Source organism: Mus caroli, chromosome 18 (assembly GCF_900094665.2).
Source record: "Mus caroli chromosome 18, CAROLI_EIJ_v1.1, whole genome shotgun sequence".
Lineage (NCBI taxonomy): Eukaryota > Metazoa > Chordata > Mammalia > Rodentia > Muridae > Mus > Mus caroli.
The window spans coordinates 33,263,419-33,286,337 of record NC_034587.1 but is presented as its reverse complement, the minus strand read 5'-3'; the positions used below and the strand labels follow the sequence as shown (position 1 = coordinate 33,286,337).

Below are 22,919 nucleotides of genomic sequence, written 5' to 3'. Positions count from 1 at the left end.
TTTATTATGTGTCAGTATACAGAAGTCCCACAGTCCTGGCTCCTGAATCACAGCATCCTATTTTATTTACTTTGGAAAACTTTACTGAAAGTGTTTAGCTCATTTACTTGTGTATTTATTATCTGCCTCCTCTGTTGGCCCCCAGGCTGCATGAGGCATGGCCCATGTTTACCTCATCTGATCCAAAGAAGTGTCTGGAACACAGTTAAGAAAAAAAAAAAAAAAACAATAAGCACTAAACGAGTGAGGGAAGGAGGGGCTAGCACAGTGTGGATCGTTACAGGCTTTTGATGGTCAGGGGTCCCATGCTACAGATGGAGGAAGTAAAACATCTTCATGCACTTCCAGAATTTGCCCAAGGCCACACAGTACAGAGCAATGGGATTCCATGCGCTGCCCAGCCTCCCTAGAAAGATAGCCAGGGAATTCTATCCTTGACGGTAGCCACGCAAGGCTCACCTGTCTTTCCCCTTTGCAGAAAACAGAGGAGGCAGATGCATCATCATCTCCGGCAGAACATGTGCCCAGCCCACCAGAACCGAAGCCTGGCCAACGGGCCCAGCCACCCTCGGCTGGACCCTGAGGAGATCCAGATGGCAGATGTGAGTGGTGTCCCCAAACCGGCCCCCTCTTAGCTCTGGCTGGATAGCCGCCCTCTCTGGCTGCAAGGACCGGGGAGGGTGGATGCCAGTAGAGCCCTGTGTGCCAGGCACTGCCTCCCTGGGGATCTGGCTTCACGCTGCCCATTTCCACAAGGAAGAATTGGGTAGGGGTGTTGGTTGCCTGGAGCTATCTGTGACCTACTGATCACATCCAGTGGGTGATCCCTTAACTAGAGCTCCATGGCTACCACTTGCCCTCCCTATCAGGAAGGAGAGCCTATCTAGTCTCCATTACTAACTCCTCCCAACTTTCTGTCTCTCCTAGTACATCTCCAAAAACGTGCCAGCTACAGACCATGTGATCCGGAGGGAAGCTGAGACCACGTTCTCTGGGAGCCACTCCTGTTCACCTTCTCACCACTGCTCCACAGCCACGCCCACCTCCAGCCACAGGTGAGCGGCACCCTGGCCCATCAAACCCTGCTAATGCCTGTACATCATTGGTCAATCAGCCACAGCTAACTGAGCTCTTCTCTTGTGTTTGCATACTGACCACAGTCCACCGGACTCTCCAGGACTGGGGCAACCTGTCCATGCAAGCAAAATAGTTCCTACAGCTGGAAAAATAACAGGGCTTGTCCCTCCTTCCATGGACAGACCCATGTAATAGTCAGAGCCCTTGCATATTGGCCGGTGAGGCTCAGATCCTAAGAAGTGGCTAAAGAACATGGGGACAGAAGTGTCCCAGCTGTGAGACCTTGGTGGTGGAGGTAGGGGGTGGGGGAGCCTCTACACATGGCGGCTCAGCAATCACAGGATCCCAGCCTGCCTTCTCCCATTATCAGGGTTGAGCATCTGTGGTGCTCTGCATCAATGCTGAGTGGAGAGAGAGAACAGTGAGCTAAGGGAATCACAGATCAGACAAAGAACCCAGGGCAGGGTGGCCATGGGGCCACACACCTACACAAGGGCAACCTACCTCTCCTGGCCTATCAACTCACTCCTGTCTGGTTTTCCCAGACATGAGAGCCACACGTGGAGCCTGGAACGTTCAGAGAGCCTGACCTCGGATTCCCAGTCAGGTATCATGCTATCATCAGTGGGCACCAGCAAGTGCAACAGCCCAGCATGTGTGGAGGCACGGGCACGGAGGGCAGCAGCCTACAGCCAGGAGGAGCGGCGCAGGGCTGCCATGCCACCCTACCATGACTCCATAGACTCGCTGCGTGACTCTCCACACAGTGAAAGGTCAGTGTCTACCCCTTCCCTGGACCCCACCTTGGCTAGAAAGCTGGCACTGCTAACTCAAACAAGGTCCCAGAAAAGTTAAATGGTTTCCTGGGATTAAAATTGCAGCTGGCTCAATAGATCCTGGCTGGAGTGAACACACAGTTTGTGGCATTAGGGAACATTAATAACCATACTGAAGCATCAGGGACAAACAGGGCTGTTGCACAGACCCAGGACCCAAGGTTGGCCTATTCACAGCATCACCTAAAGGCCCCCATATCACAACAGAAACAGAGAGACACTGAGACCACGTAGACTAGATGATAGGGGAAGGGTCATTTTCAAGGGCACTGACCCAAGCAGTAAGGACGTGAGCCAAGAATGATCTCAGGGCCTGCCAGCACCAGCAGCCAGGTCCTAGTGCCCAAGGCATTGCTAGAAACCCTCGAAGTTGATAAAGGAAGAACCAGGAAATTCTTGCCCCCACCCCCACCCCCACCTCGGGCTGGCAAGATGGCTGAGGTTTGCTTGCCCACTAAACCTGGTAACCTAAATGTAATTCCTAAAACCCACAGAGTAGAAGGAGAGAGCCAACTCCCACATGCTGGGCCCCTTTCTGCTCAGCTCTGCAGTGGCCCTTAGGCAAGCAAGATCTGTGAGAGGAAAGCAGAGGAAGGCACATCACAGGCAAAAGAGGCTCCAGGACAGCTAGGAGCAAAGTCTACCTCTTTCTGACTCAACCAACTCTATGCCAAGCCTGGGCTGATCAAGCATGCCAGAGATGGCTCTTCTGACTTAGTTTAGAGGAGTCACAATCTAGGGACAAAACACTGCCACCTTCAGCAGTGTCTAAAAGTATTAAGCATAGACACCACACTAGGGCAGAGAAACCTGGTCCAAATATAGACTCCAAGATTTTCCCTCTGAGTCCAGCTCCACTACCCAAGTGATCTGGAGCAGGTACTTCAAAATGTGTTCCTTCAGTGTGGATAGGGAAAACAATTCCTGCTACATGTGGGGCTAGAAAAGGCCCCAGGATAATGTACAGAGTCCTGCCTCACTCATACCTGTCTCTGTTGTCATCAGCACTAGACAGTGGGAAGACATAGGCAGGGAGATGGGGAAGGGACACTTCTAGGAGAAATACTTGAGCATGCCTAAGAGAAGCAGGATGGGCTGTGGAGCAGTGGAGCTCAACAGGCAGGCTGGGGACACGAAGATGGACCAAGAGCCCTTGGCTTCTGCTTGCTTGGGAGGTAGAGCTTGGGTAGATAAATAGAAAGGCCTTCCTTAGCAGAGCTGTTTTGGTTGGTTGGTTGGGTTGGGGGCAGGGTGTTTTGTTTTATTTGCCCTGGGAACTCCCTAGAGTGAAAGAAAGAGACTCCAAGATGGTGGTATGACCAGAGAGAACACCTGGCCCAGGCTGGAGAGTACTTCAGGAGACAGGGAGTGGGTAGGACTCGGTAGTTAGCCTGATCTGATCTGCGTGTGAGAAAGTGAGGTCGTGGGTCAGCTGACTCAGTAAGAAAGAAAAAAGGCTCTAAACCAGTTCCAGGGAGCAGCCATTCACCTGCCTGTACAGGCTGAAAGAAAGGAACGGAAGTGAGTGATTCGGGTTCTCAAGTGGAGGCTGGTGGCTCATGGGGGAGGGGGGACAAAAAGGGTCCTCAGAAGATATAGGAAGTAAGGGGAGAGGAGACAGTTGTTATCTTGGTATCTTTCAGCCCTGGCTTGAGGTGCCTACCCCGTGTCACTTCCCTTTGGTAGCCTTTGGATACAAGAAGGCATGTTCCCCTCACTCAAGCCAAGCCAGGGAATAAACTGTCACTGCAAGAGCAGTGAGCTCAAATCCAGGGAGTCTCTGAATGGTGGCTAGTGGTTCCAGGAATTAAGCATACTAGTCTCTGCCTAACCTGGATTCGAATCCCAAGGACAGGTACCCAGGATTCACACTGGGAGGTATTAGCAAGAAACAGGCCTTCAAGGACCTGGGGATCATCAGCTCTAAGCAGAGACACCTAGTGGTGGAGGAAGGAGTTAGTTGATTCAGAAAGAATGAAACAGACCGACCACATTTTGGTCATTCAGTCCTTGGCACTTAAAAGTCTGCGTCCCCTTTTTCCTATATGTAGTATAGCCCTCACCCACAGATGCTACAAAATAGATGAGACCACACATAAAACACTCCAAGCTGAGCGTGCCTCGGAGACTGTGAACGTCCCTACAGTACTCCCCTAGTACATTTCTGAAATTCTCCAGCATCATACTGGAGTAAACACTACATTCATCTGTGCTTAACAGATAAGAAAAGGCTGGGAGGTTCATGGAAACTAAACGTGGTCAGAGCCACGGCCCTCACTCTTATGGACACTCTTTCTGGTTGGAATCTCTGGTGAACTGCACCCTGACTCCCGACCCTCTGTCTCTCCCACAGGTACGTGTCAGCCCTGACCACGCCCGCGCGCCTCTCGCCCGTGGACTTCCACTACTCGCTGGCCACGCAGGTGCCGACTTTCGAGATCACGTCGCCCAACTCTGCGCATGCCGTGTCGCTGCCGCCCGCCGCGCCCATCAGCTACCGCCTGGCGGAGCAGCAGCCGCTCCTGCGGCACCCAGCGCCGCCCGGCCCGGGGCCGGGGCCCGGAGCCGACATGCAGCGCAGCTACGACAGCTACTACTACCCGGCAGCGGGGCCCGGGCCGCGACGCAGCGCCTGCGCGCTGGGAGGCAGCTTGGGCAGCCTGCCCGCCAGCCCCTTCCGCATCCCGGAGGACGACGAGTACGAGACCACGCAGGAGTGCGCGCCCCCGCCGCCGCCGCGGCCGCGCACGCGCGGCGCGTCCCGCAGGACGTCGGCGGGGCCGCGGCGCTGGCGGCGCTCCCGGCTCAACGGGTTGGCGGCGCAGCGCGCACGCGCGGCGCGGGACTCGCTGTCATTGAGCAGCGGTTCGGGCTGCGGCTCGGCGTCGGCCTCGGACGACGACGCGGACGACGCGGACGGGGCTCTGGCGGCCGAGAGCACGCCATTCCTCGGCCTGCGAGCGGCGCACGACGCGCTGCGCTCGGACTCGCCGCCGCTGTGCCCGGCGGCCGACAGCAGGACTTACTACTCCCTGGACAGCCACAGCACGCGCGCCAGCAGCAGACACAGCCGGGGGCCGCCCACGAGGGCCAAGCAGGACTCGGGGCCCCTCTAAGGCCCCCCGCCTCGCCCGCCCCACGTCTCCAAGGAGAGCGGAGACCACCGACTGGAGAGGGAAAAGGAGCGAACAAAGAAATAAAAATATTTTTATTTTCTATAAAAGGAAAAAAGTATAACAAAATGTTTTATTTTCATTTTAGCAAAAAAAAAATTGTCTTATAATACTAGCTAACGGCAAAGACGTTTTTATAGGGAAACTATTTATATGTAACATCCTGATTTACAGCTTCGGAAAAAAAAAAAGAAACAACAAAAAAAAAATAAGAGAGATGGGCCAATTTTTTGACTCTTTAATAGAAACCTATATTGTGGTGCCTTTTGCTGTACGCTAATCTGGGGCTCCTGGAGAACCGTCTGGGGTGCAGTGTGGGGGTGGGCGCTTGTAGGATCCCAAACTGGTGGGGGTGAGAAAGGGCAGGGAAAAAAGAGACTGTGAGGTTCTAATGGCTCTGAGGAAAGTGGACAATGAGGAAGAAAATGAAGATAAGATGTAATTGTATCTTCCCCAGTCCTGAGCAGAAAAGGCAGGGATGCTAGCCTTAGAGCTGGAATTGAGATTGGGTTATCTCCAACGGGTGACACAGGCCTCCCCGCTACAGCAACTAGAATGGGGAAGGGTCCTCCCCAGCCCTCACAGCTGCTAAGGGAAAGAGGACAGAGAAGGCTGTCTCCCCACCAGCCCCCTGCCGAGGGAGGGGGCAGCTCTACCAGGGGCCCAACCTTCAGGGCTCCTCCTCCCCCGGCGGCCTCCAGGACATCCTCTGTCCTCTGCAGCGCCTTCGTTTACAGGTCGTCTTTTCTATTTTACGCCTGCATGTCCTTTGCATTTCAGATTCTTTAGATTGAATGCATGGTCACGCTGGGACCCAGAAGAGCCACTCCGACAGTGTATTCGATTCCCCTTTTAGCAATAAAGTAACACCATGTCCTTCTCACAGCCCAGCTCCCAACCCACCTATGACTTCCATCTTCCAATCCTGCCCTCCCCAGCCAGCCCTCACAACTGGATCCAATGCTAATTTGTCAAAAAAAGGCAATTGTCTAAAAAGCAAACAAAAATCCCAAACAGAAACAAATGGGAACCCTGACATGTCCGAACACCTGACTGTTGACACTTGAACATTTTTATATTATAAATAAAATCAGAAATAACTCCTGTTTGACTGTCTGTACCTAGGTGAGGAGGGAAGCTAGGAGGGCATAGGATGAGGCACATGGGTACTGGAAGGAAGATTGGATAGGGCCAAAGTAGTCCCTGAGCGGAAGTGACCCTCTCTCCAGTCCCTCTGGCCCCAGCTCCCAGGACCTGCTCCAAGTCTTCCTTCCAAATCATTCATAAGGTGTCCCCCTGGGTGCTAAGGAACCCAGCCAAGGGACTGACGCAAATCGTTCCGCTTTAAACTCAGCCTCAGAACTCTGGCCCAGTTCCTGCCCTGCAGCTAGGAAGCTGGACTGGGTCAACAGTTTTTTGCCCAGGTGGGTGAAGAGGGAAGGGTTGTGGGGTTGGCACTGGGGCAGCAGAGGCAAAGATGACCCTTGGGGCTTCAGGCTCGTCACAGGCAGAGTCTGGACATGTGAGACAACATAATAGGTCCCCTCATTGCCAGGAGGACCAGAACGGCTGCAGCTCCTGAGCCCACAGGGTACTGCTCCTTCCCCAACTGTATATGCTCTCCCCACACCAGAGCCAGGGCCTGTCTAAACCTGCGGCTCTGATGAAGGTCTAATCTCAGGCATGGAGGAGGCAGATAGAGTCCAGGGTAAAGAGTCTTTCCCGTCAGCTCCCTAGAATACCAGGAACCAAGATTCCAGCCAGAACCTAAAGCCTTCCCTCCAAAGAGCTGGGGCGAATGTGTGCACGTGTGTATGCTTATACACATTCTTGAAAGTTGCAGTGTAGATCTAGACAGATACTCGCAGAGGAGTGAGACAGAGAGGCATAGTGCAACGATAGGTTCTGAGTCCGGTGCCACCTGTCGCTCTCTAGCTATGTGGCTTCTCCAGGCCACGGTTTGCTTAGTGAGAAATGAGGAAGCAGTCGCTTACCTCACCAAGTGGCTGTGGAGGTTACATGCAGATGGACCCGGCACTCTTCCTGATTGATATCTAGTCTTGATGGTCGCAGAGACAGAATCCTGTGCCTTGTAACGGTGAGTTACAAAGTGGCAAAAACTCAATGAGGTGGTTAGGGAAAGTCTAAACTTATAAAGTTGTTATATTCGTTACAGGGTGCTCAGGGGCACTTATTACAAAGGGAAAAGATGAAAGAGAACCTTCTGGACTGAATGTTACACAAACCTGTAGATCACTCCCAGGCCTCACCAGATGACCCTGTGGTCTGTTTGCTTTCTTAGGGTACTAGTCTTTACGTGTGACCTCTGATCTCTATGGGACCCCAGATTAACTGCTCTGACCTCTTGTTGAGCCCACTGATCTCATTACGATCTAGTTCAGTGTCCTCACGTAAGCTGTGTGGGCTGGGTTTGTTACCTTCTATGTTTACATCCAGAAACCACCTGTAAGACTCAAGTGACCTCGTCAACGAACCTGTACATGACCCCATCTCATTCCCTCATCATCTGTCCTGTCTTCTAAGATACCACCAAGAGTCCAAGGCCAGAACTTAACCTCGCTCTTCAGCGCTCCCTTGATTGCATTAGCCCGTCTTCATTGGACAGGTATGGTTGGGACCTGGAGCGTGCTTGACCAGAGAGCCCTCTTGACCACCCTGACTCTCAGGGTTTAGCCTTCGGGACGTTGAGTGTGTGGCTTCCCGGGAAGTCACTTCAGGCAACTTCCCTTCTGCCACCCTGTCCCCTGGGACACTCAGGACACTCGGGCAGCTTCCAAGGTCAAAGTTCTCTTCCCTGCTCCCCAAGTTCTTTCTCTACTTTGCATTATCACTTTTAGTGTCTTCCCAGTCCCTCTGAGTCCTCAGTGGCCATGGTAACCACTTCTCCCCTAGTCTCACTCCTAACGGTGAGACCCATGAACACAGGGAGCTGGCCTCTTTTACAACTGTCCCTAGCACACAGCAACAGTGTATGGCACATGGTTGACCCTCATGGAAGAGGGTGAAGGCTATTTGTCAAGAATTAGGCACCAGGAGTTCCTGAGCCCTGGAGCAAACCTCCCAGGACCTGTCCTTGTGGGCTTGTTAGGGGTGACAGGAAAGAGGAACATGATGGTCTATTAGAATGCAGGAAAAAAAATATTAGAACTTTGATTTAGATTTATTTTCATCTCATCTTTTTTAAATTTCTATTTTTGTGTATGTTTTATAATGTACATAATATTTTAGTACAGTAGTACATGTATATAATTTACAAATAAAGAATTATACAATTAAGGAAGCGAACTAAAAAATGTCTTTACTGATGGGAGGCACAACTAGTGCTTGGGGAATCACGCGTGTCTGAGGCTAAAGAACTTCACCTCTGCTGTCCCCTACCCATGACACAGAGAGTGGGACACTGGCTGGAAAAATCAAAGGACTTTCAGGCAGCTGGACAAAGAACTGAGATCTCTTTGCTACCCCCTAAATTGTCTTTCTGATCTCATTCAAACGAGCATTTGTTTCCCCTGAGCAAAACAAAGGGGCCAGATGGTTTGGTTATCTAACGCACTTCAGCTAATCCAATTTAAGCAATTTGGATTTCAACCCCAACCCCACTACACCTCTCCACAAACTCCCAGCTCCCCGAATCAGATGGGAGTGGACTTGAAGTGTTAAGCACTTAGTTGCAAAGATTATGTCACCCAAGACTGCAAATTGTTGGCCAATTTGGTAGCCGTGTCAAGGGGGCCTATCCCCAAGACTCACTTGTTGCTCTAAGTGATGCGGTGTTCAAAGGATGTCAACCCATGAGAGGCATGTGTCTCTACTCTCAACTGGGTCCTTAGCTTAGGCTTTCTGATTTGCTAGGAAAAGGAAAGGATTATCACTAATCAAAACCTTGTCACTCCACCTTCTCCCCGAGACCACAAACTAACAGCTTCCTTAACCCTACTCTACCGCCCAGCCTGGGCTTGCCGGAGGGTGATGCTCAGCTAGGTAGCGTCCTTTCTTACTCCCAGGAGGTCTGTGCAGAGGGCATCACTGGAGCTCGGAGACCTTGGCAGTATTCACAGGAAGATCAAAAGCAAACAGAGGTGTGCTCCCAAGGCACTCACCCCACAGGACACCCCTGGGACAGAGGAGGTGACACACACACGCATCCTGTCCAGTCCAAAAGCATCAACTGGAAAAGTGATTGTGAGTCACAAGTCAGCCGGAAAAGGAAAAGGCAAAAACACAGAGGGTCTTCATCCTCCCATCCAGTGTCAGAGCAGTGGAGCCCCCTGCAGGCTTCCTCCATAGCAGGCCAGGCTCCAAGTCAGGCCTTTTCCTTCTTCTGGTTTCACCCTTTAGTCAGTAGTAGTTTCCAACCCTTCTTTAAATGAGTTCTTTACATATATATATATATTTGTGTGTGTGTGTGTGTGTGTGTGTGTGTGTGTGTGTGTGTGTGTGTGTGTGTATAAAAAAAGAGGCTGGAGAGGCCTCAGGGGATGAAAGGAGAAAGGGGACACACGCATGTGTGGAATCAGCTTGGCACTGAGTGGAGGTTAGGCCCCAGATTATTGCAATGTGAGGCAGAAGAACTGGGCCGGTTGCAAAGGTTGCTGGTGGTCCATAGACCTGCTGCTGGTCAACTGAGAGGAAAGAGGAGAAAGGGTGGATAGCCAAGCTGATATCCAGAGTCCAGACCCACCCTCACAAATACAAGACGAGGGAGGAGCCTGATGAGAAGGGAACCTGGGAAAGCAACAGTGACAGACTTGTCCAGCTCTAGAGCATGACTGGCCCCATGACTGGAGGGCAGCAGGGCTAGGAGAGGGTCTAGGCCAGCGATGGCCCAGGATGCAAGAAGATCAGCGTCATGAGTGACATCTCCATCTCCTTGGGCACAGGGCTCTCCACACCCCTCTGGTTGCCTGTTAACTGCCTGGAGCTCCGTCCAAGCAATCCCTGGCTGGAATTGTGCTCACTGACCCCTCTGGGGACATTTGCCTGCCTCTAGGGCCTGCACAGCCACACCAGCTAAGTATCAGATGCAGAGGTATCCTTTGTGGCTTTGCTGCCAGTCACAGGCCCGTGACCCAGGCTGAGGGCGGGGCTTGAGTGTGTTTTCCGGAGAGCTGGGTCATCCCCTTCTATAGTAGCCAGTCGAGCCTCAATCCGTTCCAGGTCATCTGAGCCCACTTTGATTTTCACGGCCAGGAGGTGAATATAAGTCTCATAACGGCTTTTCTGGGGAAAGGGAAGACAAAAGACAAAAGTAAAGTCAAACAAGATGCAACAAAATGGAGATAGGAGATTAGTCTTAACAACCTAGTAACAAAGCACCAACCTCTGTGGCATTCCCCTGCATCAACAGCTCTTGCAATCAACAAAAGGAAATAAACCACCACCGCTGCCCTCCCGCCAAAAATAGGCAGACACACACATCAATCTCACGCATTATTTTCTTGAGACATCATCTCACTATGTAGCCCTGGGATTCACAATGCAAGCCAGACTGACCTTGAATTTGCAGCGATCCTCCTGCCTCCTGCCCTGAGAACTGGGATTAGAATCATGCCCAGTTTCTCACTTACAATTTAACAATCCAAATAACACCAACAATTTCTTAGGTACAACATGAAAGACATGGGCAATAAAAGCAAAAATGGACAAACAGGACTACATTGATATTTAAAACTTCTGTGCCTTGAAGGAGAAGGAAACTATATATTTAAGGAGCAAAGCTTCCATGTGGGGAGATGGAGAAGCCTGGAGATGGATACAATAAATGCTGCTGAGCCTCACACTTAATAATCGATCAAGAGAGCCGGGCGTGGTGGCGCACGCCTTTAATCCCAGCACTCGGGAGGCAGAGGCAGGCGGATTTCTGAGGCCAGCCTGGTCTACAAAGTGAGTTCCAGGACAGCCAGGGCTATACAGAGAAACCCTGTCTCATAAAAAAACAAACAAAAACAAAAATCGATCAAGATGGCACAACTCATCATGTGTTTCCACAATTAAAATGTTAAATACTTAGGGCTGAAGGGGTGGCTGAGCGGTTAAGAGTGCTTGCTGCTCATGCAGAGGACCTGAGTTCGGTTCTCACCGTCCATATTAAGCAGCTCACAATGGCCTGTAGAAGAAGCACTCACAAGCAAGTGTAAAGATGCACACAAGTACACATAAATAAAAACTAAATCTTTTCCCTTAAAAAAATGAGAAATCTAAATTAAAAAGTGGTGAAAAACGATTGTTTTTCAAAAGTTGTAAGATAAAATAAAGATTAAAACATTTCCAAATGCCCAGTGTTGGTAAGGGCATGGAGAAATGGATGCATTCATAAACACTTAGAAGGGTTATTTAAAAGCTGCTGTTAACATTTAAGAGGGAGACCTAGCAGATTCGGGCCTTCTCCACCATCAGGGGACCCTCCCCACCCACACCAAGCCAAGTAAGAGAGAGAGCTCCAGTGCCAGAGTTGCAGCCAATCACCTGGTTAGAATCCTAGGTCTTACTTTTCCTAATTGTGTTACCTTGGCCAGTGCTTTGGCTTCTCTGAGCTTCAGTTTACCTTTCTGTCAAATGGGGATAGTTTTGGAAACCCTTTAACAGCAAGGCATGAAGATGAACTCCGCCCACAAAAGAAAGCCAGGCCTCACCCTAAGGATATCCCCTGTGGCTTTTATTATCTCTGTTTTCACACTGCAGAGTGGATGTGAAGGACTCCTAGAGAGACCCAGCCATAGGAGAAACAAATCAACATTTGACAGTCAGACTGTGAGAGACTGACCACAGGACGCTGGCTTGGCCTGCCTCGGAGAGCCCCAGGGTAGGCAAGTCTCGAACTAGAGTCCCTGGCACGTTGGTGTCGATAGCAGAAGTGGAGGATGGAAGCCAGCTTTCTCCTCTATTTCCACCTCTGATATCCAACTCCCAAGACCCACCTCAAACGTGAGATAGTGTTCCTTCAGACGGTACTCTTCTGCTTCCTTAGACTTGAGGCCTCTCTCCAGTGGGTGACACCTGTGCTCAGCCAGCTCTGCAGTCACCTGCCTCAACTTATTCTCATGAGACCGCAGCTGCTCCTCCTGCAGAGACAAGCCCAGGTCTGTGAGGTCTGACATTTGGGGTATCAACAGATGTGGGCCCAGTTCCATCCACACCGGAAGCTGCTTCACCAAAGAGAAACTGAGGCTGACCCAGGTTCTCAACGTTAAAGGTTCAGAGCTAGGCTCTAGACACGAGTGCTCCTCCCACTCTCCTCTTTCCTCCCCTTTCTCACAGGGACATCAGCCAGCAGGCTCAGCCGAGGAGACAAACAGCTTTACATTTGCATGTGAGTATACACACTGTGGAACAGACACCTCCACCACAACCCCTTGCATAGAATCCCACATGTGCACCGAAGCATGCTAGGATAAGGGCCACTTATCCCAAGCTCTGTATAGCACATACTTCCTCCCAGCATTCTCTGATTTGTGTGACCCCGATCATACCTAAAGGTAGATAAGACTTTCTCATTGACAGGCCACACACACACACACACACACACACACACACACACACACATTCACGTGCACGCTCCCAGGAGCTCCACACAGACCATGAACACCCTGAAGCTCTGTGGAGAGACCTTCATAGGAAAGGGACTGATGACTGAAAGGAAGTTTGAAGCTTGCCAGCCTCCACTCTCAAGTTCTGCTCCTCTGTTTATCCTTTCCTGTCTAGAATACTCCGAAAATCTGTGGTATTAGTGAGACAGGGTTTTCATAGGACTATAACTAAATAGTTAAAGATTTTTTAAAAAATGTTGTCATGGATAGTTTTCTGTCAGTTTGATTCAAGATAAAGCCATCTAAGAGGAGGAATCCTCAATTAGGAAAATGTTTCCACAGTCCGCTGGTGGCACATGCCTTCAATCCCAGCACTCAGGAGGCAAAAGCAGGTGGATGTCTCTGAGTTCATGAGCAGGTTGGTCTACAGAATGAGTTCTAGAACAGAGCCAAGGCTACACAGAGAACCCCTGTCTCAAAAAAAGAAGGAAGAGGAGAAGAGGAGAAAGAAAAGGAAGAAGAGGAGGAGGAAGAAGAGAAGAAAGAAAGGAAGGAAGAAAGGAAGGAAGGAAGGAAGGAAGGAAGGAAGGAAGGAAGGAAGGAAGGAAGGAAGGAAGGAAGAGTGAGCCTCTATAAGATCAGGTTGTAGTCAAGCTTGTAAGGTATCTTCTAGATACCTTACAATTTTAGAGGGATCGAGCCCATTGTGGATGGTGCCATTCCTGGGTTCTATAAAAAAAAACATCTGAGCAAGCCATGGAGAGCAAGCCAGTAAGCAGCATCGCTATGGCTCTGGTTCCTGCCCTGCATGAGTTCCTGCCCTCACTTTTGACGATGAACTGTTCTATAGAACTGTGAGTAAAATAAACCCTCTCCAGCCCGGGTTGCTTTTGGTCATGGTGCTTCATTGCAGCAATAAAATAACCCTGACTAAGGCAAACATCAACACTGGACTTTCTAAAAATGAAAAATTGGAACTGGAGAGTTGGCTCAGTGGTTGACTGCTCTCCCAGAGGGGCTGGGTTCAATTCCCAGCAACCACATGGTGGCTCTCAGCTGTCTGTAACTCCAGTTCCCTCATCTGGCCTCTGCAGGCACCAGACACATGCACAAATGTACATGCAGGCAGAACACCCATACGCAAAAAATAAAAACAAAGTCTCAAAAAATGTTTTATAAGTAAAGTGAAAAATAAGTGCCTGTGAAGACTGGCGGGAAGGAAGCTTTGTACAGTGTAGGTGGGACTGTGAATTAACACATTTACTGTGAAAAATACTATGAATGAGAGCTCATCAAAAAATTAAAGATAGGGAGCTGGAGAGATGGCTCAGCGGTTAAGAGCACTGGATTCTCTTCCAGAGGTCCTGAGTTCAATTCCCAGCACCCACATGGCAGCTCACAGCTGCCTGTAATTCCAGTTCCAGGTGATCTGACACCCTCATACAGATGCCCATGCAGACAAAATTCCAATACACATTAAAAAAATAACAATAATAAAAATAAATTAATTAAAAAGAAACTAAAGATAGAGGAGGCCACAGAGATGGCTCAGTGAATAAAGTGCGTGCTGAACAAGACTGAATTAGATCCCTGAGCCCACGTAAAGAGGAGAGAACAGACTCCACAAAGTTGTCCTCTGACAGCCACATATACCATGTGTCCCCCACCCCCAACACATCATACACACACACAATAATAAATAAAGTTTAAAATGAAACTACCACATGCTCCAACAGGGAACACACCCAAAAGAATCCAGTCAGCATACCACAGCCCTACCTGCACACCTGCTTCTTGAAACAATGTTCACAATAGCTAAGTGATAGAATCAGCCTGAGTGTCCAGCAACAGACAAACTGATACAAAAAAGATAGTGTATATACACAATGAAGTTTTATTCATCCATACCGAATGGAACTGTGTGTGCTGAACAGAGAGCTCAGCAGTGAAGAGCACTTACTGCTCTTCCAGAGGAACCAGGTTCCGGATGGATCCCAGCACCCATACCAGGGGGCTCCCAACTGCCTGTTACTCTGGAGAATCTGATGCCCTCTTCTGGCCTCTGTGGGCACCTGCATATATGTGGTGCATATAAACTTGCACAAGGAACACACATATACATAAATTTTTAAAAATAGAAATGATGGAACTAGAACATTGATAGAACTAAAAAAAGATCATTTTAAGCAGAATGTGATATATACACATGTGCACAGACACACACACACACACACACACACACACACACACACACACATGGGGGCAAAACAAAGAAATCTTTAAACAATCCAGTAGAGCACTGCATAAAGGGTCAGCCAAGTTTAACCTGTCCCTATGACACATACCATCTCTGAAATTCACGCCACAGACCCACAATCACACCCACACAGCTGTGTCACCCATCACAGCACTGACAGATTTCTGTGCTGTGCATGTGGGGGTCTCCATCTTCCCACCTGTGAGTGGGGGTGGGGTGGTAGAATGAAGGAGAATAGCTCTCCTTCCCTGGTGTCCCTCAGCCCAGTACTACATGATCCAGAGAAAGGGCTGAGCTGAGGACAGTAGCCTAGCCCCAGGATCTTGTACCTGGCAGAGGCGGGTGGTACAGGAGGGCAGCAGGGGTCGACAAAACTTCTTCATGGAGCTGACGGCTGCTGGGAAGGCTGGTGCTGAGAAGATGGCGGCTACTAGGTTGATCCTCAGGATCCAAGACAGCATCTCTTCCTTGCTCCTGGGGACAAAAGAGGACATAAAGGTCTCCACTTCTCATGATAGGACCTCCTGCCTTCTCCCAAAGTCTGGCAGAGAAGGCACTAATAGGCAAGGACAGGAAGGAGAAAGGAGAATGGGGTGGGCAGGTGGGTGAATGAGCCTGGTCAGGACTACATAGGGAACTCCCATTTGGACTCCCATGAAATAAACCTGTTCCAGCCTGAACAGATGTCCCTAGAGCCTGCGAACTTCAGGATCAACCACAGTGAGCCATCCTCTGCCTTGCCCCGATTCCCACTGGGCCCCAGTTCTCACACACATTAATCTCCATCATGGGAAGTTTGTCTGACATGTGAGAACCCCCATCTGTATTCACAGAGGATGGGTTGCAGCAAAACAAAAGACCTTACAGGTCAAAGGTATAAGGAGTTCTTCCCACTTAGCCTCTGTCAAGGATGCGTCCCAGTCTATCAGCCTACCTGCAGGATGTCAGAGTGCACCTGCAGGCTTAGTAGACCCAGTCAGGTACTGACTCTGTGAGCCTAAAACGTGGGCAGTAAGGTGGCAGAGAAGGCCACACTGAAAGCCACCACTCTGGAAGACCTTAAGTATCCACTGATCTGTGACAAGCAGACACACCAAGTCTGTGACTGACATGCACAGGAAGCTGAGGTTTCTATCCTGACACCAAGAGAGCAGAGCTTGCGGGGCTGATGCTGCAAGCTGGGAGTCCAGGCGGCAACTCAGGGCCCTGCTCCTACTTACGGTGCCTGGAAGAGGAACACCCTCCAGTCTGCTGTCTTCAGCTTGAGCACGTTGGACTTCTTACTGTAGTCAGAAGCCCTGGTGGCCAGAGCGTGGTGCACACGGATGGCATTCTTCAGGTCCCCCTCAGACAGAGCCTTGTCAGGCCTGTACTCATCCTGAGTGGGGTATGCTATGTCAATCTGGGATATAGCTCACTACCCCACACAGCCCATTTCCCTCCCTCCCTTCTCCGTATTGCCAATACCCTCCCACAACATAGAATCACGGCAGATGCCCTCTCTACCCTCCCCTAACATAGAATCGATTACTGCAGATGCTCTCCCCCTCAGACCCCAGTCTGTCCCATAATGCCACAAAGCATAATCCATTTGGCGTTTCAGAGACCCTTGCCCCAAACCCTCAAAGTTCCTGAGTGAGTCCAGGTAAGACTCTTAATAAAAGAAAGCCCTAGTTCCTCTCTAGGTCTCAGGCCTGGTCAGAAGAACCTGAGTTGAATATCACGGGCAGGGGCTGGATGAGACTGAGTGGCCCCTTTCTACATAAAGGTTCTGAAGCAGCCTCCCTCTCACCTTCTGCAGGTACAGGATGGTCCCTTTGAGCACTGCATAGAATTTCTTCCAGCCACGCCTCCCACGGGGTGCTGAGGAGGGGGCACAGGGAGTGTGGATGCAACCTTCTGCTTCAATAACTCCCACCCTTCCATTCCCTGCACCTCCACCTGTATGCGTGTCCCCAAAGGAGTGGCCAAGGGTGGGTCCCTCCTACACCATCGTCCCTCCCAGGTCCCTCCCCCAGCCTGACACCCACTCCTCTTGCCGTCCATGTCCGCATGAGTCTTCCGGGTCAGCACGCCATGCTTGTAGGTGGTAGCGTTGAGAGCCTGCGGGATATCCAGGAATGGATTGCCACCATCCAAGATCCGAGTCACCTTCTTTGTGCCCGTCCCAAACTTGTCATCCACCAGCTCAGACAGGGATTTCCTCAGCTCATCCTCATCACTAGGAAGGGACCAAGCCTGAGCCACCTCCAGAGAGGCTCTGCCCACCCCCAACCCTTGCCACAGCCTTTCCCACCCCTCTGCTGCCAAGGTTGGAGACAAAAGATTACAAAATACACTTCCAGGGCTCTGATTCCTTCCCTTCATCTTCAGTTCCTAACTTTGATATCTGATCTTTGATTCAGTCTCAAAGCTAATCTTCACCTTTAACACAGAGTTGGAGACTTCCTTCTCTTCGAGTTTCCTTCTCCCAGACTTCCTTAACCTCTTTAGCCCAAGGAGTATTAGCCCTTTGTGGACTGAAGCTGTTGCACAGACTCTGCCAACATGCTGGAAATAGTAGAACAAACAACAGGGCAAGGCCCTGAAGTCCAGACCTACCTTCAGAGCCCTGGTAGAAGAGAGCCAGCTCTTTCCAGCATAGCTATAGTCCCTGAGCTCTGGGCTCCACACATCCTCAAAGGCACAACCTTCCCTGGGGAGCTCAGCCATGGGGCTCACCCTCAATCCCCCAGAGCCTCTCCTAACTTCACCAACCAGTAATATCTCTAACCCTCTTTGCAAATGGGTGTGCACAGCCTTCAAGGGTGAAGAAGTCAGGACATTTGCCCCTTCCCATTGCCAACAACAGTCACCACCCAAACATCTTCACACTGCTAGTGCCGCAGGAGGACCTGTGCTTCCTGCCCTACTTCCCAAAAGGGAAAAGGCTGTCACTGACAACATCTTCACCACAGAAAGACCAGTCACCAACACTCCCAGAACTAAATTCATGGTTGAATCTATTATACAGCAATATAAACATTGCACACTGGTAATCAAGTCAGGAAATGAACCCTCAAGGGTGTTGGCCAGCGGGGTAGGGGCTGTCAGGGGCCTGGGCTAGGATAGATCAGCACCATGGAGAGTACTCTGCATGCCCAGGCACTCCCTCTCATACCTCAAGCCTCATACCCTTGATCTACTCACATGGCCCATTCCAGCTTTTCGTTCTTGATGGAGTTGTAAAGCGTCTGAATCAGAGAGGAGAAAGGGGAGGGAGAAAGGAGTTCAGGTGGAGAGTTAGAGAAACCCTCATATCTCTCCAGCAACGTGGCCATGGTGAGGGGGCACCTTTGCAGTTAAATGGGTAAAGTGAGTGCTTCATTCATACTTGCTTGGTGTCATGTGATGCATGAATGAGTGGATAGGTGGGTGTATTGGATGGGTGATAGTTGGCAATTATTACCATCTGTCTAGCCAGGAGGTTGTAAGCTTCCCAAGGTCAATAATGTCTAACTCGCTCACCAATAAGTCTTTGCTAGGAAGTCCAGAATGACACAGGATGGGTGGATGGATGAGATGCTGGGGAGTAAAAGGATAGATGTTAGAGTGGATGAGTGGTTGGTGTATGAAGAACTGTCTGGAGGGCTGGGACATAGCTCATTTGGTAGAGTGCAGTATCTAGTGTGTGTCACACTGGGATTCGATCCCCAGAACCACATAAAGCCAGCATGGTGACACACACCTGGAATCCTAGCACGTGGGAAGTAGAGGCATGAGGATCGGAAACTCAGGGCTGTCTTCAGCTACACAGTGAGCTGAAGGTCATCCTGGGCTACACAAGAGCTTCTGGGTGAGGGGTGAATGGATAAGGCACTTGGGTAGATAGATGGGTACACGGCTGGGCAGATGGTGTATCCCTGCATGAGGAGATGTGTGAGTGGATGGAGAAGGAGATAAAAGATGATAAGTAGATAGTGAGAAATGAATGGATGGGTAATGGTTTGATAATTTTATTTTGTTTTTGTTTTTAAAGACAAGGTTTCTCTGTGTAGCCCTGGCTATCCTGGAAAACTCTGTAGACCAGGCTGACCTTGTGGTCAGAGATCCACTGCCTCTGTCTCCCACATGCTGAGATTAAAGATGTGTGCCACCACTGCCCAGACTGAGCTTAAAGATATATTTTCATCAAGTACTTCTTGATGGTGAAACAGATAGTTGTAGCAAAAAAAAAAAAAAAAAAAAGAGGAGACAATGTTCTCTTTTAGTTTCTGTAACTGGCACATAATAACTATATATATATATATATATATACATATATGTGTGTGTGTGTATCTTCCTTTAGATTAATCACTCAATTTTCCTCCTCGCACCATAAGACTATGAAAAGACTATCTAAAAATTAACTCATCATCTATAAATATCCCCAAAATAAATCTGTTCTTTTTTATACAAGGCCAAAGTTTCACCTTGGGAAGCCTCAAAGGAAAATTGATTTCTTTCATTGCCAGTGATGGAGGAATGAGTGGACCTTTCCCTATGGTTATGGTGGAGGTGGCGGTGACAGTGACGGTGGTGGTGGTGGTGGAGGAGGAGGCTGTGATTGTGGAGATGGCCATGGGTGGCAGCCATAGCAATTGGTGATAGTATGGTTGTTACTAGAAATGGTGGTCACTGAAGCACTAAAGCCAAAGTGCTCAGAACCTCACCATCTATCTTTCTTGGAGAATACACAACAGTCAGGTGAGGAACTAGGCAGTCTCCAACTCTGTCCCAAAGTTATGGATCTAGAATGTCCAGATTTAGCGGGGCAAGATTTCACTCCATTCCTGCTGGGCAGGACAAGGGAGCATGAGAACCCTTTTCAGATAATACCTTCAAAAGGTCTTTGGCAAAGTCTTGGCCATCGTTCAGCTGATCCAAGTTGGCAATGAATTGCTGGCAGGACATCTTCTTGCCAATGTTCTGTCATAGAGAAATGGTTCTGCCTGAGAGTAGGGAAGAAGGCTGGTGTGGTCCACACACCCCACCCTGCCCTGCCCTGCTCTCATAGACAGGATGAGGCAGTACTGAAGGCAGTACTAAACTGTCTACATACTGCTTCATCTCTAAGAATTTAAAAATCCTTTTTCATTCTAAATTCTATTTGATCCACAGAAAGACTCTCTTCAAACTCAGTGCAGAGGCCAAGTTGGGTGAAGCATCGTGGTAGCTGAGTCAGACAGGTGCCTGGGCATTGACTGTCACATGTATTATCATATCTCCTTGCTACAAGGTGAGAAGCCTGAAGGATGAGAAGGGGAATGATGTGTGAAGGAAGAGGAGGGACCCAGTATGTCTGACATTAGAGTTTCTGCCCTCACCTCCAACATCACTGAGCACCAGGACTTGAACCCAGGTCTCTTGGCTCCTGAGCAGAAACTCTGTATATTCTTCCATGGTCTCCTTACCCTCTTGCCTGCACACAGTGGGACAGGAAGAACTCCCAGAGGTTGATCAACTGAAGGAGAGTTTGATCTTATGAGATCAAAAATCAGCCGCTACCAGCACACATGGGTGATATGTATTGAGGTGGATTAACATAAATAGAACCTGCTTAGGTTCACTTGGATACAAGCAAAAAGCTGGGGAGAAATGGCTGTACCCAGAAATTCTGTCTCTTGTTAACTAGTTGATGGAGGAGCCCCATTGGAGGAGGCCCTAGCTGGCACTTTGCCTATGGGAGGTTTTGTGAGTCGGGGTTCACTAAAATAAGGCAATGTTTCCTCATATTTTATTTTATTTTAGCATTCTATGACATGGAAATATGTATTTCCTAAAATGAATAAAAGAGTATTAGAGTCCAGCAAATTTATTGCCCCAGTTCAGAACTTTGAACATGTTTGTGTTTGCTGGGATTCTCCATGGACAGAATTCCATGTGCACTGTCCCACACTTCCTGACACTGGCATTACTTTAACAAAGCCTCTGCCAACACCATATGCCACAGAAATAATGTGGAGAGCATTTCTGCAAGGTGATTCCTTATCTGCTAGCTTCTTTGTTTCTGTGACACTGGGGTCTCATCAAATAGCCTAGGCTGGCCTCGGACCTGAGATTCTCTTGTCACAGCCTCTAAATGTTGGGATTGTAAATGTGCTGGTTAGTTTTTTCGTCAATTTGACATGAGTGAGAGTTGAACCTCTCCCCCCTCCTCAAAAGAAAGAAAGGAAGAAAGAGAGAACGAGAAAAGGCAGGAAGGAAGGAAGGAAGGAAGGAAGGAAGGAAGGAAGGAAGGAAGGAAGGAAGGAAGGAAGGAAGGAAGGAAGGAAGGAAAAGGAAGGAAGGAAGGAAGGAAGGAAGGAAGGAAGGAAGGAAGGAAGGAAGGAAGGAAGGAAGGAAGGAAGGAAGGGAGAAAAGAACAGGTTGAACAAGCCAATAAAAACAGTCTTCCATGGCTTCTGCATCAGTTCCTGCTCCCAAGTTCCTACCTTGAGTTCCTGCCTTAAAGTCCCCTGATGATGGACTGTAACGCAATAAACCCTTTTCTCCCCAAATTGCTTTTGGTTACCATCTTTATCATAGCACTAGAAGCTGAATTGGAATGATATATGTATATATGTCACTGTACCCAAACAATGTAAAGGTTAATATATAGCTGATAAGAATTTTCTTAACTTCTTCCAAAACCTTAAAAAGAAACGATCCTATGTGTGCCTTGATATTTTTGTCTGTTTCTGTGTTGTATTTTTATGTATACGTTCCCTGTGTGCAGACATAAGCATATAGCCATGTCATGGTCATTTGTAATAAAAGAATACAAACACATGAGGAAATACTGTCTTTGAGTTCCACACACACTGAGTATTCTCATCCACTAAGAGTACAAAGTCAAAAAACATCTATGTAATGAACAGGGGATGTAGCTCAGTTGGTAGAGTGCCTACTTAGTATAGAGCTTTACGTTAGATCCATAGCGCCACATAAACTGGGCATACTGGTATATACCTGTAATCCCAGTACCTGAGAAGTGGACGCAGAAGAATCAGACGTACAAGAATATCTTCAATAGTACAGTTAATTTGAGGCTAGCCTAGGCTACATAAGACTCCATCTCATCACCATCATCAACATCATCATCATCATCGCCTTTTCATCTTAATAATGACATATCATTGTTATGAAGGATACTTTTCCAATAAACAAACAAATAAACAAACAACTGTTAGGGGTCTGAAGAGATGGTTCAGAGGTTAGGAGCACTTACTGCTCTTCCAGATGACCTAAAGTTGGTTTCAGCACCCACGATGGGTGGCTCACAACCTTCTGTAACTGCACCATCAGGAGCTAGTGCCTTCTTCTAGCTTCTAGAAGCACATGTGGCACACATGCACAGAGGAACATACACATACACCTAAATAGAAATTAATGGAAAGAAGTTTTGACTGAAATATTAGTATAATAGAAATGCCTTTATAAAAGCACTAGAGAAATACAAAGCAGACACCAAGGCTGAGTTCCTGCCACTCAGGGGATGGAGAGAGAGTCCTGCACTGGGAAACTTTCCTCCTCAAAGCATGGCCCAATGGCTGAGGAACCAAGTTACCTATTAGACTTAAGAACAGACACTGGAGTTCAGGGCCCACCAAGAGCAAGGGGTCCTGGGAAATTGCTCAGCCATATGTCAACATGAAAATGAAACAAAAAAATAGAAATGCAGAGATGAATTGTTCAGAATGAAAGCATGGAGAAGCAGGAAGCATGGGAAAATAGGAAATGAGGAGAAGCAGGATGCATGGGGAAACAGGAAGTGAGGAGAAGCAGGAAGCATGGGGAACAGGAAGTGTGGAGAAGCAGGAGGCATGGGAAATCAAAAAGCAGGAAGACATAGGTGGGATGGGGAAAAGAAAGTATGAGAAAGCAGGAAGCTTAGAGAAAGAATGGGCAAGTGAGGAGAAGCAGGAAGCATGGAGAAGCAGCAAACTTGAAAAGAGAGAAAGCTGAGAGAGCTTAGCTGTCTTTAGATGCCACATGGCCCCAGAAGTGATAAACACACTTCTAACAAGTC

The 22,919-nt window shown here is 49.0% G+C and overlaps 2 protein-coding genes across 7 annotated transcripts in view; one reads left to right on the top strand and one right to left on the bottom strand.

Annotated features, from left to right (window-relative positions):
• Positions 1-8,381, top strand: part of Nrg2 (neuregulin 2) — a 184,186-nt gene extending 175,805 nt beyond the window's left edge. For 3 of the 5 annotated variants that reach the window (XM_021150355.2, XM_021150353.2, XM_021150352.2), the window contains 4 exons: positions 479-602; positions 928-1,055; positions 1,623-1,850; positions 4,267-8,319. In XM_021150355.2, coding sequence (XP_021006014.1) covers positions 479-602; positions 928-1,055; positions 1,623-1,850; positions 4,267-5,029 — 1,243 coding nt within the window. In that variant the 3' untranslated portion in view covers positions 5,030-8,319. Of the gene's footprint in view, positions 1-478; positions 603-927; positions 1,056-1,622; positions 1,851-4,266 lie in introns of all 5 variants that reach the window. The other 2 variants (XM_021150354.2, XM_021150356.1) reach the window with 2 other exon arrangements.
• Positions 8,249-22,919, bottom strand: part of Psd2 (pleckstrin and Sec7 domain containing 2) — a 49,198-nt gene continuing 34,527 nt past the window's right edge. Inside the window, exons 8-15 of one of the 2 annotated variants that reach the window (XM_021150357.1) lie at positions 19,748-19,837; positions 18,080-18,123; positions 16,921-17,111; positions 16,683-16,753; positions 16,111-16,268; positions 15,220-15,364; positions 12,025-12,168; positions 8,249-10,327 (exon numbers count right to left, since the gene is read on the bottom strand). In XM_021150357.1, coding sequence (XP_021006016.1) covers positions 10,118-10,327; positions 12,025-12,168; positions 15,220-15,364; positions 16,111-16,268; positions 16,683-16,753; positions 16,921-17,111; positions 18,080-18,123; positions 19,748-19,837 — 1,053 coding nt within the window. In that variant the 3' untranslated portion in view covers positions 8,249-10,117. Of the gene's footprint in view, positions 10,328-12,024; positions 12,169-15,219; positions 15,365-16,110; positions 16,269-16,682; positions 16,754-16,920; positions 17,112-18,079; positions 18,124-19,747; positions 19,839-22,919 lie in introns of both variants that reach the window. The other variant, XM_029472161.1, reaches the window with a different exon arrangement.